Raw genomic sequence first — 15,782 nt, forward strand, 5'->3', positions numbered from 1 at the left:
ATAATCAGAGCTTAATTCCTTGCCAATTTCGTTCTTCTTTTGATTTCTTTTTTCATTTTTAATTTGTATCTATTTATTGGGTTTCTTGCTTTCAACAAAACAAAGAAAGGGGTCTTACTTTTGTAATATATGATGAAAACGTATCAACTAAAATAACAACAAAAACAAAACTAAGTGCCCCATTAGCATTTTTTCATTCTTTTTTTGTTATTATCTTATATATGTGCAGAGGAGATTACATTTTTGACCGAGGGTGATGATCCTAACGATGATGATGTTGTATTAAAGAAGCTTTTTCACCCTAATCTCAAGCTATTAATTGTGACACAAGGTTCAAAGGGTTGTAGATATTACACCAAGATAAGCTTACTACGAAGTCCATTTGAGAGTGAGTGGGATTCTCTGCAGCATTTGCTCATAATTAATGTGGAGCTTGATGCTGCCAATGAAATTTGGTTATCCATTAATATTTTAGATTATTCCATCTTTAAGTATTAAGTGTAATTTGTGACATCAATTAATGAAAGAGATCCATGTAATATTAGGATGGTCATCTTATTTTTTTGGGCCGGGTATCTTTTTATTGAGATAGTGAGATATTGGCCAATGATGTTGAAATTTAATATCCAATTTTATAGGTATCATGTAATGAATATTATGTTTATCTATATGATTTTTGGCCTTTTTTTTCAATTTACAGTGTGTTTGATGGAGGAAATTTAAAAAATAAACCTAAAGCATTCATTTTGCAATGGAAAAATTTAAAAAATTTCTATTTTACCTTACCGACGAATTTACAGACAGATTTTCTGTCTGTATACAGAGTGTGAGATGATTTTCCAAGGTTCAAATTACAGACGGAAAATTCGTCAGTAATTTTTTGACGGAAAAAAATCCGTCGGTAAATAATTTCCGACGGAACTTTTACAGAGGGACAAAATTCGTCGGTAATTTCGTCGGTAACTAAAAATCGTCTGTAATAAAGACTAAATCTGTCTGTAAATCTGTCTGTATTAATCCATTTTCTAGTTGTGTCTGGTGCCTTTGTTAGTGCCAATAGCTCTGCTCCCAAAATCGTTCTCTAATTTGACGCTGATGCTGCAGTTAGTTTCTTTTCCAAGAAAAGTATCGTAAATAGATTCGAAGTCATGTCATCGTTTAGTGCACTCCCGCTTTAGTAAGCTCCTAAAGGCGATGGTGAGCCTTTTGGAAAGGCTTTCTTCCTCTCTGGTTTAATTGAGAGCGGAAGGAAGAAGACCTGCTTTTTCAGGTACCGCGATCAAGACGGAGAACCCTTGATGAATTAAGATGACATTCAATCCGATTCCGAGCCGGAACCCTACCATGACGATGCGCTCCTCGATGATTATAAGGACAAAGTAGACGGTGGCAATTGGCAACGTCGCTAGCGCTCGCAGACTCTGATCTTTGATAACTATTCGTTCAAGTCGAAGCCCAAGAAGAGCTTGCAAAGAAGGGCGAAACCAGGAGATAGTCAGTGGCGTTGGAGCTGGAAGATGAAGTGGCATAGGAGGAGTATGAAGGTGGGACGAGGTTCGCGAGGAAGGGTCAGAGGAAGGGAGGAAGAGGAAGAAGGGGAAGGAGGGTGGAAGTAGGAAAAAAGAGAAGAGGCTTAAGGGAGAGAAGAGGTTTGCAAGTGACAAAAGTGGAAAGAGCGAGTCCAAATTTTGGAGGAATTTAAGAAAGGGGAGGAAGATGATGAAGATAAAGATTTGAGAGTTAGGGCTTTATAATTGTGTATGGACCAATTTGAGTGTTTTAAACAAATTTGGGATACTAATTTAAGTTAAATTCATTGTTTGTCTATGTCAGCTTACGGAAAACTATCAAGTAGGCACTTATCTGCACACATCAGCAATGTTAAAATAATGGCTGATGATATTTGAACTAATAGAAACTCACGTTTTTTAGAGTGAAGAGTACATTTGGTCATTTTAAAAAGTGGAAGGCTTAATTGAAGGGAGTTGAAAATTTTAGAGACCATTTGGGACATTATCTCTAAGAAATTAATTATAACGCTGATAAATCTGATCATAAAAAATTATAATTAATTTATAACAATAAAAGATAGACTCTAGCCGATAAACTACCAAAACTCTAAAATACTATTAAAAAAATTCTTATATTATCCCCTCTAATCTAACTTAACCACTTCCAAACTTTAACCCTATGCATTTTCATTCTATAATACTCTTCACCACCATCGCTCCAAAACTCCCAATCTCTTTTTCAAATCCTCTTCTCCATCGCCATTCTCAAACTCTCAATTCCTTTCCTAAACCCTTTTCTCCTTTTACCCATTTTCATTCTAATTGTTCGCTCCCTTTCTTCAGATTTTCTCCTACTCTTTCCAACCACACAATTTATATTTTGGCAAACATCAAACAATTCAATATGTATAATTTTAAATTGTTGTGACAGTTTTAGCGAATAGTCATGCTTATAAAGATCTCAAATTGGTTGGTGTCAATGATTTCTTTTTTAATAAACTTCACATAACAAAAAGCACATCAAACATAAGTACCACCAGTTTCAGTATCATAATTATTACCAGAACTCAATTTACTAGAGATTTTACTTGCTCGCATTGACTTTGCACCTTGAAATGTAAATTCAATGTGTAAACCCTCCTCACATGCATTCTCGTGCTAATGAAATCCTCAGCCTAGTTGATGGATTTCTTGAAGTTGATTTTGTGACATCAAATCTTAAAAATTGTCATGTTACTAAAGTGTTGTAAATGGAGTGATGTGTTTATTTTTTCAATGTGTCTTGTACATTATCAGAAAAATGTAAGATATGACCATAACTATTGTAGCTCGAAAGAAGAGGATAAGAAATTAGGAATGAAAATGAGAAAATTGGGAGAAGAGGAAAAGAGAATTTAGAAAAGAAATAAAAAATTTGAAAACGGTGGGAGTAGTGGTGAAGAATGTATATTAGAGATCGAATAGAAATGGGTCGGATAGAGTTAGAGCTCAGGAGTTATTACATTAGGTTAGATGAGTAATTTAAAAATTTTTGATAAATTTTTTGAAATTTAAGTAATTTTGTCTATTAAAACCCATATTTCATTATTACAAGTTAATTTTAATTTTTTTATGATCAATTTCATTAAGGTTATAATATTTCATAGTCAGTTTTAATACTTTATTAAAAAAATTAGATAAATATAAAAAATTAGTACTTTATTCATAAAAAAATATTAGATAAATATTCTTATATTTTTGTAAGATTTAAAACATAAATTTAGAAAATTGAGAATAAATACGTAACAATTAGGTATTGTATACCTTCCATTCACTAAAATTACAAATACCAAAATACTCTCTCAGTATTATTTTAGAGAAACACACCGTACGTACTTTTAAAAAATTTTCTTTGTAAAAAGTAAAAAAAAAAAAAAAAACTTTCTAGTAATAATTACACATGACATGAAAACATTGATGATAATTGAATGATGAAAAACAAAGATCAGAGAAACTGGTGGAACACGTTCACGTGCGGAAGGATCTGAAAGTGAATTAAATTCATTTCCAAGATGCGAAAAGTCGAGGCTACAAAGCAGCAGGTGAGTGAAACCCTGCATCCCCTTTTCTTTTGTTGTTTAAAGTAACATTTTTATGAACGAACTGTGAATTTGTGTTTAACACAGTCTATATAAAATTAAAACACGACTTAATTTAGATTATAACAGATTTGATGTTTTAATTTAATTACTGAAAGATATAAATCTAAGTTAAATTGATTATTTCATTAATTATTTTTTCTATTGACATTGACATTAGATTCCAATAAACCAGATTAAACTTTTTGAGTTATGCATGACATGATAATATTAACGGGGATACACTATCAATTAAATTGTTGAGTTAAAACAACAAACAAAAATTTCTATTCCTTGTAAGTTTTTTCAAATTATTAGTATATATTTTTGTCCTAGTTATCAAAACTAAATCGATGGTGATTAATTCGATCATACTGTCAGGTCATCAAGTTATTGATTCAACTGGTGGATCACTGGTTCAATCGATTAACCCAGTCATAATTAAAAATATAAAATTATAAAATAAAATTAAAATAAAAAATTAAAATACATGTCTTTATAAATATATTAATAATAATCAAGTATTAATTATTAGACATAACTAATGATGCAAAAAGAGATAATAAACTAATCACTAATATAAAATACTTTCTTAATTTAAATGAACAAGAATGAGCGAAATATAACACAATCGATAAATCAAATTTAAGGAGTAATCTCAAAGTCGACATCTATATCTTCATAGGACAAATTTGGAGCTTGACCAACATTTTTTTTCATTTTGATTTGCATCTATATATCTTCCATAGCATTGTTACTCAATCTATCATTATCTTAATCGTCTTCCAAATTTAATTGATCTACATTTGTATATTTTTAACAAATCAATATCAAGAATAATTCATAATAATAACTAACAATTAAAATGTTCAAGCAATTGAAAAACATACTAAGATTATCTTAAATTGGTTGAATGAACATATTTTCTAAATCATTTCGTAGAGCATCAACCTCTTCAGAAGTTAAAAACGCAATAGCCAATCAAAGTGGTCATCAAATGCATCGAGACAAATTGAATCATAACTTTACTTTCTCATTTGGTTCTTATGTTATTAATTTATCTAGTTACTAAACTAAAGATTAAAATTTAATGAACGATACTTTTTAAAAGTGCTATGCATATCAAGGTAGGTAAATAATAGAAAATACCTTTGTTGTAGTCTCAAGTTATAATAAACGAAAATAAGATCATTAAGTTTTTGATGTTCTAACCATTTCCTCTTCTTTGTATCGCGGATGTGTTAAAAAATACTCCAATTTCACTCACAACTTGAAAAATTACAAGTTTGACTTAAAATACGAATGACTAATTTTTAAAAATTTGATGCTCCAATCTCATAAAATTCCCACCATTAATCTTAAAATCAAAATAGACAATGCATTACAATCAGAATTTTTAAATAAATAAAGAAAAATAAAACTTAATAAAAGATTTACCTGGCATCATTCTCTTTTGTGCAAGTATTGTAAATTTTCTTCCAAAATTTTCTTCAGCATTCTTATATATCTCTCAATGACATCTAGTAGGCCCAAAATCGTTTGCTTATGCTTTTTAAATTTATCAGCATTGAATCGAAAAAAAAGGATTTAACAAATAGCTAGCAGTATGGAGATTTTTGCGAAGTTGTAAATCCCAATGAGTATCCAAAATCTTCAAGTAAAGCTCCACAATCTTCTTTGAAACCTCTTCACTATCTCTTGTCTAGCCTTATAGATAGTTTAATAAAAATAATCCATTATAGTTTTATCTTCACTATCCATAATACGTAGTACATGAACAAATGGCTCAGTAAAATTGACAATATGATGAATGCATTATTGACTCTAAAATTTAGAATCTAAGACTTGATCTACAAACTTTTTTAGCTTTAATTTTTTTGGAGTAAGCTGAGATTGTCCATTTTTTAGAAGTATCATAGTTTCAATCCATCTTTTTGAGTCAAAATACTCTGTAAAACTATAAAATTGATAGCAAAGTGAGTTAGAGCTGTACGAAGTATTTCTCGTCCACCTGTAAACTTTCTCATCAAATACAATGGATGACAATAACTATACATGTATTTCGTAATTTTAAAGCATGTGAAACAACCCCATTTACTTCCTTCAACTTTTCAATATCTTATAACATCAAATTAATACAATGCACAACACAAGGAGACCAATACAATTTAAGAAACTCCTTTTCTAACAATTTTGCAGCATTATTTGTCACTATATGAACAACATTTTTAGGACCGACAAATAAGGCAATATCCTTAAAAATCTTAAACAATAAATCAGCAATCTTTGAGGCATAAGAAGTGTCAACTGATTTTAGAAAAGTAGTTCCTTTACACAATAAATCAAGAAGTTAATTAAAGTGCATCTACAATGATTAGTCCATTCATCTATTGGCTATAATAGTACATCCAGTTTGCTTCTAAATTTCACGATAATGCTCAATCATCTTTTTTACATTCACCACTAACTTGCTCAACAAATACCCACAAATTCTATCAAAGTTTGGACATTCATATCCTGCACCCATGTTTACAATAGCATCAATCATTAGTTGATAATATGCTAAATTAATTGCATTAAATGGCATAGAAGCATCAACCATCCATCTTGCAATGGCAATGTCACATTTTTCCATAATTTTTTTACTTTGCAATACACTATTTATAGTTGGTTGTGGCTCCATGTGTTGTTGAAGGTGAAAAAAGGCCTCTAGTCCAGTAGCTTTTTTCTCTTTCCTTGATGCATATGGTGGTAACCTTGAATACAGTTATTGTTGTTGTTGTACTTCAAGCTCTTCCATTCTATCAAATTTTGTTTCAACTTCATCACATGCATTATGACTTTCTGCATACTTTTCTTGAGCTTTTCTTTTCTTATTCATAAATTCTTCAATAATGTGTCCAAATTGATATGTAATAGACTTTTTGCACTCCTCAATATCTCGTTATTTTTTAGCCAAGTGATAGTTAAATCGATTAATTTCACCTCCCGTAACAGGTTTGTCACAATATATGCACATCATAGTGATTTTTTTTTACTTTTTAACAATTTATTTACAATGCCCCCAAGCAGGATTAGTCTTGCCCCATTGTTATAAACTCTTTTAGTTAGTTGTAACCTCAAGAGTTGATGATACTTGTTCTTGAGATGATAGCATTTCTGATGGTGTTTGTGATGAAAATATTTTTAAAATTCTAAGAAAAAAACAAAAGATTTACAACAACAAAAGATTTAGCTAAGTGATTGTTTAAGCAAGTCAGCACAAATTCAAGATTCAATAATGATAATCAACAATAATTTTAACTCGCTGATGTTCTCCAGCAATAAACAAATTTATTCAGTGATATGTTCAGTAACAAATTTAACTTATAGCAACAAATTTAGCTCATTGATAATTTTTAACAATAAATTCAACTATAATAATTTTTAGCAATAAAAACTTTACCTCCAAATATGGTTTACAAAAAAAACAAATCATTATTTCAGCAACAAATTCAACTTTCAAGTTTCAACAACAATTTCAAAGTGTAGTAATAATTTACAACAATGAAATTGAAAAAGAAATAATAGGGCCAAAGGAAGCTTACCTGTCCAAGGACCAACTGACAGCGAAGGAAGTTGACCAACTGAACTAACATCCAAAGTAAGAAGATGATAATGACCACCACCCGAGGGACCAAATGCTGGTTTCATCTGCTTCTTCACCAGCAAAGCGAGCATAGGAAGGCGGCGACTGAGCTTGAGATGGTGATAGAGTGTGAGAGCTTGAATCCAAAACGATGAGTGTCAAACCGAGAGAGAAGTGAGATACTAAAGACGAGAGAGATTGACTGTGACACCAACACCAGCCGTGGGAGAAGTGAGAGAGCTTAAAGGAGGGAGTGACGAGAAAGAGACTTAAAGAGAAGAGGGAGGTTGAGGGCTGCCTCTTGGGTGGGTGATAAGCAATTCAACATCAGATTAGGGCACTTAAGGGATGTTGAAACGACGCCGTTTTTAATTTTTTTAAAAAAATAAGCATGACCGAATCCGGGTTATATAAACCAGCCAAGTCACCAATTTTAGTAAAATCCAACCTGATTTTCACCAGGTCTAATGTTTGAGCAGTTCAACAAATGACTTGGCCAAACCACGTGACTGGATGGCTGACCGAATCGAGTCAGATTTAATAACTATATTTTTGCTTATTTATTTTTTAAATAAAATTTATTATAAATTGTGTTAGTCGTAATTTATCAATCATATATATTAGGATATGTAATATTTGATTTCTCTTGGTATTTATCAATCCAAAAGGCCAATGATTAATGATTAATCTATTACGAATCATAATTTCATTTAAAAGTTTGTTGCTATATAATTGGTTGTTACATGTAAAAGATAGAATTCTCAACACTTATTCTAAAGATATTATATAACATTTTATAAGTGGCAGAATCATTCTCCCTTTCACAATCAATATCATTTAAATCAAACACATCTATAGTTGATGTATCGTGAAGACTCTCACCATGATGTACCCATGTATTTCATATGAAGTCACTATCCCCCATTGGCGCACATGATGATGAACTTCATTTCTAAGTTTGAACAAAAAATTATTGCATTTGGGACAAGGACAACGTATTTAATTCACACCGAGTTGAAAGAAGACAATATCCAGAAATAATTCATCAAGGCACTTCCTAAACTCAGGGGTACGCCTATCAAAATTAATCCAATATTTTTGGTACTTGACCATTGGACTAATTTCTACAAGAGATGAGAACGGATGAGAGAAGGGTGTAAGAGTGGAAAAATAGCAAGGAGAGATAACCTAGCATCACAATGACTACCACTTTCAAAGGTCTCTATCTAAACTAAATTCCAAGGAGATTCTCTATAACTCCCCAATACAAACTATTTTGATTCAATGCATTGTAAAAAACATAAAAATTGAATAAATATTTCTATGTTAATAAGGATAAGGTAGTTACCACAATAAGACACCCAATTCACAAACACAAAAGTATAAGCAAAAAACAGAATCAAAATCATATAACAAAGAAGCAAAAAGTAGAATAAAAATAATTGAACAAAGAAACAAAAAATAGAATCAAAATCAACTTTTCAAATAACCAAAAATCAGATTATCAAACAGATTATACAACAATATTTTTATAGACAACAAGAATATCAAAGAACAATATAGTAACAACATTCAAATAACATACATTTACCTTCAGTAGAGCAGAAATCAGCAACCAAGCGATGCTCAGCAATTAAGGAATGACAACACCTTCACCACCGTGGAGGAAGTATGACTGAAATGAACCAGACCAGTAGAGGCAGAGGACTAGGCACCAGAGGAGCAGCACGAGCAGGAACAATGACACAGAGGAGGAGATAAATACGATCACGAACAGCGACGACACAAAAACTGATGACGGCGCATAGGAGACAAAGACAATGACGGAGATGACGATGAACAGGAGATGACGATGCACAGGAGACCACCATGATGCACACGAGACGACAATGGTGCAGAAGAAAATGATAGAAGAGACGAAGGCGAGGTAGAGACGAGGCATTCAGAAGACGCTACACAGGTGCCTCTTCTTCCAGCAGGAGCTCCATTGTTTAGTGGAGTGGAGGCACATAGACGGTTGAGAAAGGAATGAAGGTGAGGGAGTTAGGGTTTTTACTTTTTTACTTGACTTTTTATATTTAACTATTGTTATTTATATTTAACAATGAATTTATAAAAATTAATTATTTAATCTTTAATATTTTATCAAAAATAATTAATGAATACAAACAATATTTAAAAAAATTAAATTTTTGAAACAAAATAAAATTATCCTGGAAAATTATATAAAATAATTTTTTTATCCTTAAAGATTTTAACATTTTAAAAGTTTTTTTAGTTAAAAAAATACTTGTATTTTATGACAAACAAATAATTTGTTACAAATAATCTTAAATTTTATGACAAATTAATTTTTTTGTTACAAAATATTATAAAATTTTGTAATAAAACACCGGTTTATTACAAAAGTCAACATAATTTGTAACAACTTATATTGTTGTTACAAAATATTATTATTCTGTAACAATCACTAATTATTGTTAAAAAATCAATTAGGGGTTGTGCACTGAGATGTCAATGTCGTTGGCCGCGGCAGTGGTGTGGTGATATGATAATGGGAAACGAAGAAGAGTTGTGGTGTAAATTAATTAGTATATTTTGTATAAATTAATAATCATAGTAGGTGTACACTAAAAATAGCTATAAGAATAGAATACACATTGAAATATAAAATACACATTAAAAATAAATATATAAATACATGATGGTTGATTTGGTATGTAAATAGTGTTTTTGATAAAACAAATTAGTATACCTTGTATCAATAACTATCATGCCTTCTTATTCTAATTTCAGTTTTTTTTTTGTTTTTTTTATTCTTTTGTGTTGTTTAATTTAGGGTTAACTACATTTTTTTGTCCCTAACGTCTTAAGTCAAAATTAAAATTGTCTCCGATCTTTTTTTATTAATATCACCTTCGATGTTAGAAATTGCTTTAAAATCATACTTTTTATATGAAATATTAGTTATATGACGATTTTGCCCCTAATAAAACACCTTCTTCCACCCACTAACCACCCGATCATCATCATCTACCCAGCACCAGCACCATTACCACCTCTCTCTCTCTCTCTCTCTCTCTCTCTCTCTCTCTCTCTCCTGTTTCTTCCTTTCATTTTCTGCAGTATTAGAAAAGTCCGAGAAAGAATTGACACCGTTAAGAACACTAACAAAATCACCGAAACCATGAAGCTAGTGCAATAAGACTAAAAGCTGAGCTATTTGCGGACTTACGCAAATAGTTCATTTTGAGCTGCTCATAAAAAACCTCGGTTTCCTTCGATTAGAAGGTGATGGGAAAGCAAGTTCAAGTTTCGGAGGAGTGAAAATAGAAGTAAACCTTAGATAGCCCAAGCCAAGGCCAGCTGCCCTTACGATACGAAATTCCTAAGTTCGATGATTCCAAGAAGTTGTTCTGAACGACAAATCCTTTGTCAAAATGCTCGTCATGACATCAGCCGTTTCCGAGATGACAACATCGTCGTCCCCTTTATGGACATCAGGCCCGTCAACTCCACCACCTTGTTGTCGTCACCAGAGTTTGTGGCCTATGTGGCGGTGTCAATAGCACTATCTTGAAAAAAGCTGAAATTCGAATCCAATAGCTACACAAGCTTAGCTTGAATTGGAAGGTGGAGAGAGAGAGAGAGAGAGAGAGAGAGAGAGAGAGAGAGAGAGATGGTAATGGTGATAATAAAGATGGAATGGTTGGTGGATGAAAGATAGAGAGAGAGAGAGATATGGTAATAGTGCTGATAAAGATGGAATGGTTAGTGGATGAAAGATGGTGTTTTATTAAGGACAAAATCATTATGTAATTGAAATTTTACATGAAAAAGATAATTTTAAAATGACTTCTAACATAGTTGGCAGAACCAGACCGACCCGGCCGGTCGGACCGGAAAACCGGCAAACCGGTGCCATAACCGGTCTGGGTGAGACATCTAACCGGACAAGAAATTGAACCGGCGAGACCCGTAGTGAACTGGCCGGGTTTGATCAAAACCGGTGAACCAGCGGGTTTCGTTTAACCCGGACTGGTTCGAAATTTATTTTTTTCCGATGGAAAACGACGTCGTTTCTTTAAAAAAAAGAAACAAAAGCAGCTCTACTGCTGCGCCTACGTTTTATTTCATTTTCATCGCTGCTAACCCTAGTCTCCATCCCCAGATCCCCTTCCCCTATTTACCACCATCACCATCACCATCACCATGGCACCATGATTCCCTCCCCTGCTACTCGCCTACTCTGCTTCAGCTTCAGGCTTTCAGCAACCTCATCGCCCCGTTCAGCTTCAACCACGCGGCACTCACCTTACCACCGCATCCAGAGCAGTGCGCCACTCACCAGGTCTCCCTCCAGGTCTCCCTCTTCTCTGCTCGACGCTCGTCGCTCCATCCCTCTAGGTTTCCCTCTTCTCTGCTCGACGCTCGTCGCTCCATCCCTCCAGGTCCAGGGTCCATCCGTGCAGCCGTGCAGGTAAGTTTTTTTAATTTTTTAATTTTTTGAAGTTAATTGATTATTGTAGATTGATTAATGATTATGGAGAGCATGTTTGATAGTTTACATATGTTTGATTTTGAAGTTAATTTTTTGATAGTTTGATTTCTGTTTTGGTAGTTTGATTTCTATTTTTTGATAGTTTTTTGATATGTTTGATAGTTTGATTTCTGTTTTGGTATACGGGCAGATGAGAAAGTGTTTGATAGTTTACATATGTTTGAAGTTAAGTTTTTAATTGGTGGTTTTACATATGTTTGATTTCTGTTTGATTTTGGTATGCTGGTAGATGAGAACATGAACACTTTCACTGTTTCACATGTTTTTCTGTTTGATCTCTCATGTTTCTTGATTTATTTTTTGTTTCTGTTTAGTACTTCAGTTTGTTGATTATTCATTGTTGGTTGCTGTTGGATGTTATTCTTAGTAGTTAGTGGATTGTTGTTGTGTATTATTCTTGGAGATTAGTTTTTTAGTCCTGGACCCTGGTTGATTAGGAATTTAGGATGGCTTCATCAAATGCACCATCAGAAACACCAACACCAACTTCTCAGGAACAAGGATCAACTCTTGATCCAACAATTGGAACCCAAAAAAATAGTAACAGAGGAAAAACTGATCCTGCATGGGGCCATTGTAAACAAGTTTTGGATAAAGGAAAAATTGCTCTGGTATGTATTTATTGCGAGAAGCTTATTAGGGGTGGAGAAATTAACCGGGTTAAACATCATTTGGCTGGAAAAGGTGGAGATATTGAGGCATGTCGAAAGGTGCCAGCTATGGTGAGACACCAATTCAATCAAAACATTGAAGATCTTCGAACCAAGAAAAGGAAAACTCAAGAAGAATATGCAGAAAGTTATGGTGCTTGTGATGACGTTGAAAGGGAATTTGATGAGATTGAACGTAATGAGATGCGACAACAACAAGCATCAAGAATTCCAGCACCTAGCTCTAGAAAGGGAGTTGGAAAACAACTCAAGGGTTTACAATCCTTTTTTCCACCGGCAGCAACACCTGGAGCTCAACCAAGTATTAAAAGTGTTCTCCAAAGCAAAAAAATTGTGGAGAAGTGTGATATTGCTATTGCAAGATGGATGATGGATGCCTCTGTGCCATTCAATGCGGTTAATTCAGCTTATTATCAGCCGATGATCGATGCTATTGCAAATATGGGTGCAGGGTATAAAGGGCCAAATTACCAAAGAGTTCATGGATATTTGTTGAGTAAATTGGTTGAAGATGTAAAGAAGATGATTGAAGGTTATCGTGTGATTTGGAAACAAACTGGATGTACTATCATGGCTGATGGATGGACTGATCGTTGTAGGCGTACTTTAATTAATTTCTTGGTTTATTGCCCTAAAGGAACTGTTTTCCTAAAGTCAGTTAATGCTTCTCATATCTCGAAAACTGCTGAGGCTTTGTTTAAGTTGCTTAGGGATGTTGTGTTATTTGTTGGTCCTGAGAATGTTGTACATGTAGTGACGGATAATGCTGCAAATTACGTTGCTGCTGGAAGGTTGTTGGAATCAGAGTTTCCTAGATTGTATTGGTCTCTTTGTGCGGCACATTATATTAATCTGATTTTGCAGGATATTGGGAAGTTAGTGGAAGTGACTGAAACTGTGTCACAAGCTTCAATGATTACGAAGTATATCTATAATCACTGCCATCCTTTGTACTTGATGAGGCAGTTCACAGGCGGCCGAGAAATACTTCGTCCAGCTCCAACTCGATTGGCCACTAATTTCATTGCTTTGCAAAGTATTTTGGCTCAAAAGGATGCATTGAGAACTATGGTGACATCTAGAGAATGGACAAGTTCAGCTTACTCTAAAGAAGCCAAAGCAAAAAAGTTTGTGGATCAAGTCTTAGATTCTAAATTTTGGAATCAATGCACTGATATTGTTAAGCTTACGGACCCACTTGTTCATGTATTGCGTATTGTGGATGGTGAAGATAGAGCTGCAATGGGTTTCCTTTATCAAGCTATGAATAAGGCTAGGGAAGACATGGTGAAGAGGTTTCAAAAAAGAAAGAGGGTTGTTGAACCTTATTTGAAGATTTTAGATTCACGTTGGGATTCACATCTTAAAAGAAACCTTCATGCTGCTGGTTATTGGTTAAATCCAGCTTTTCGATTTAATTCTGCAGAATTTGACAAGCACAAAGAAACAATTTCTGGCCTACTAGATGTGATTGAGAGATATGCTTACGGTGATGCTGATTTGAATACTAAATTAACAAGTGAGAAGAGAATCTTTAAGAATGCTGAAGGAGACTTTGGGAAAATGTCTGCAATACGTGAGCGAAGCACAGTGATGCCTGGTAAATTTTATATTAAAATTAGTTTTTTTTGATTGTGATATGTTTAAGATTTGATTTTTATGATTGTGATTATTTTCTTTTTATGTTAAGATCAATGGTGGGAATCTTATGGATGTGGAGCACCAAACCTGCAAAAGTTAGCTATTCGTGTTTTGAGTCAAACTTGTAGTTCTTCAGGTTGTGAGCGTAACTGGAGCATTTTTGAACACATTCACTCAAAGAAAAGGAATCGGTCAGAGCATCAAAAGCTTAATGATCTTGTTTATGTTCATTACAACTTAAGGCTACAACAAAGGTACTTTTTATTATTCTTTCTTGAAGGCATTATTTAAAATTTTTAGTCATAATAAGAATAATCAAGTTAATTGATAACATAGGAACCGAATGAGAAAGCAAAGTTATGATCCAATTTGTCTTGACGCATTTGAGGATCATTCGGAATGGATAATGGAAGATTCACCACCATTTTTAACTCCTGAAGAAGTTGATGCTTTGCGGAATGATCTTGTAAATATGTCTCTTCAATCAGCTTTAGATGATTTGGGTATGTTGTTGTTAGGGATGATTTTGTAATGCTTTAACCAAATGTTTTGCCTTACTATTGATTATGATTTGTGAAACATTATTGAAATGCTAGATGAATTGAATCTGGAAGATGATCGAGATGATGGTGAAGCTAATAATACTCCTGTAGAAAATGCAAATCAGAATGAAACCAATCAAGATATAGCTCCAGATTTGTCAGATGAAGAAAGATATCCAGGCTTTGAAGTTACTCCTTGGATATAATCCATGAGTTGTTATTTTCATTGTGTTAAATTGAGTTGTTCATGTAATAGACTAATAGTACTAAATTTTATGTTTATTTCCGTATTACTACTTATTTTTAGGATTTGAGACTTAATGTTTATTAAAATGTTATTGGAGATATGTTTTTTAACTGTTAATTTTTTAGTTTTTAGCTATTTTATACATTTTACTTATGTGGGACCGGATTAACCGGTTCAACCAATAACTCACTGGTTGAACCAGTGATCCAATGGCTCAGTAGCCTGACCGGTTCGATCACCGGTTCGGTTCTAACAACATTGATTCTAATATTAAAGATGATATTAATAAAAAAAAGTTAGAGACAATTTTAATTTTAATTTAAGATATTAAAAACGAAAAAAATATTTAATCTTTTAATTTATTGAAAAAACTTGTACAATGTCATGAATTTATATTTTTATATTAATTAATGAAATTGCAGCTTAACATGCATTGTGTCTCCAGCATCGAAGAAAGCGTTAGTAATAATAATATCCATGTATTATGTAATCTGGTGAGAGTAAATTAGAAAATGAAATTAGGAGAAGTGGAGTTTCAAGTTTGAGAAGAGGGTTGGGGTCTGTACCACTATACCCCTTCCCCCATTTGATAAATAGTTGCTTTCAACATGAAATGATGGGGCCGGTGGAATTAATCAATTAATTATAGTTTTGATACCAAATGCCATAGTTTTGATACCAAATGCCAAATAAGGAGGATCCCAAATTTAATAATCCAAATCTAATGTAAATGCGTACCTACAACTCACTTTAAGTGCTTTCATCTTCGTAAGTTTAGAAATATATTAATTTTACTTCCTATATAATAATAATAATGATAATAATAAACAAATAAGTGAACATTTTTTCTTAAAAAAATGTATA

General features: G+C 33.0%; 1 protein-coding gene across 1 annotated transcript; it reads left to right on the forward strand.

The window, feature by feature from the left end:
• Positions 1–12,263: 12,263 nt before the first annotated feature.
• LOC107488724 (uncharacterized) lies at positions 12,264–14,877 on the forward strand. The gene is made up of 4 exons (XM_016109496.1): positions 12,264–14,088; positions 14,179–14,383; positions 14,466–14,632; positions 14,726–14,877. The coding sequence occupies exons 1-4, from the start codon at positions 12,264–12,266 to the stop codon at positions 14,875–14,877; spliced, it is 2,349 nt and encodes a 782-aa protein (XP_015964982.1).
• Positions 14,878–15,782: the final 905 nt, after the last annotated feature.

Source organism: Arachis duranensis, chromosome 5 (assembly GCF_000817695.3).
Source record: "Arachis duranensis cultivar V14167 chromosome 5, aradu.V14167.gnm2.J7QH, whole genome shotgun sequence".
In the NCBI taxonomy this organism is placed as follows: domain Eukaryota; kingdom Viridiplantae; phylum Streptophyta; class Magnoliopsida; order Fabales; family Fabaceae; genus Arachis; species Arachis duranensis.

What these genes read in the sequence shown, in the direction of transcription:
- LOC107488724 (XM_016109496.1), top strand. Translation starts at nt 12,264, where the DNA reads ATGGCTTCATCAAATGCACCATCAGAAACACCAACACCAACTTCTCAG. An exon ending in GCGAAGCACAGTGATGCCTG is followed by an intron (nt 14,089 to 14,178) that starts GTAAATTTTATA and finishes TTTTATGTTAAG; the next exon opens with ATCAATGGTGGGAATCTTAT. An exon ending in AACTTAAGGCTACAACAAAG is followed by an intron (nt 14,384 to 14,465) that starts GTACTTTTTATT and finishes TTGATAACATAG; the next exon opens with GAACCGAATGAGAAAGCAAA.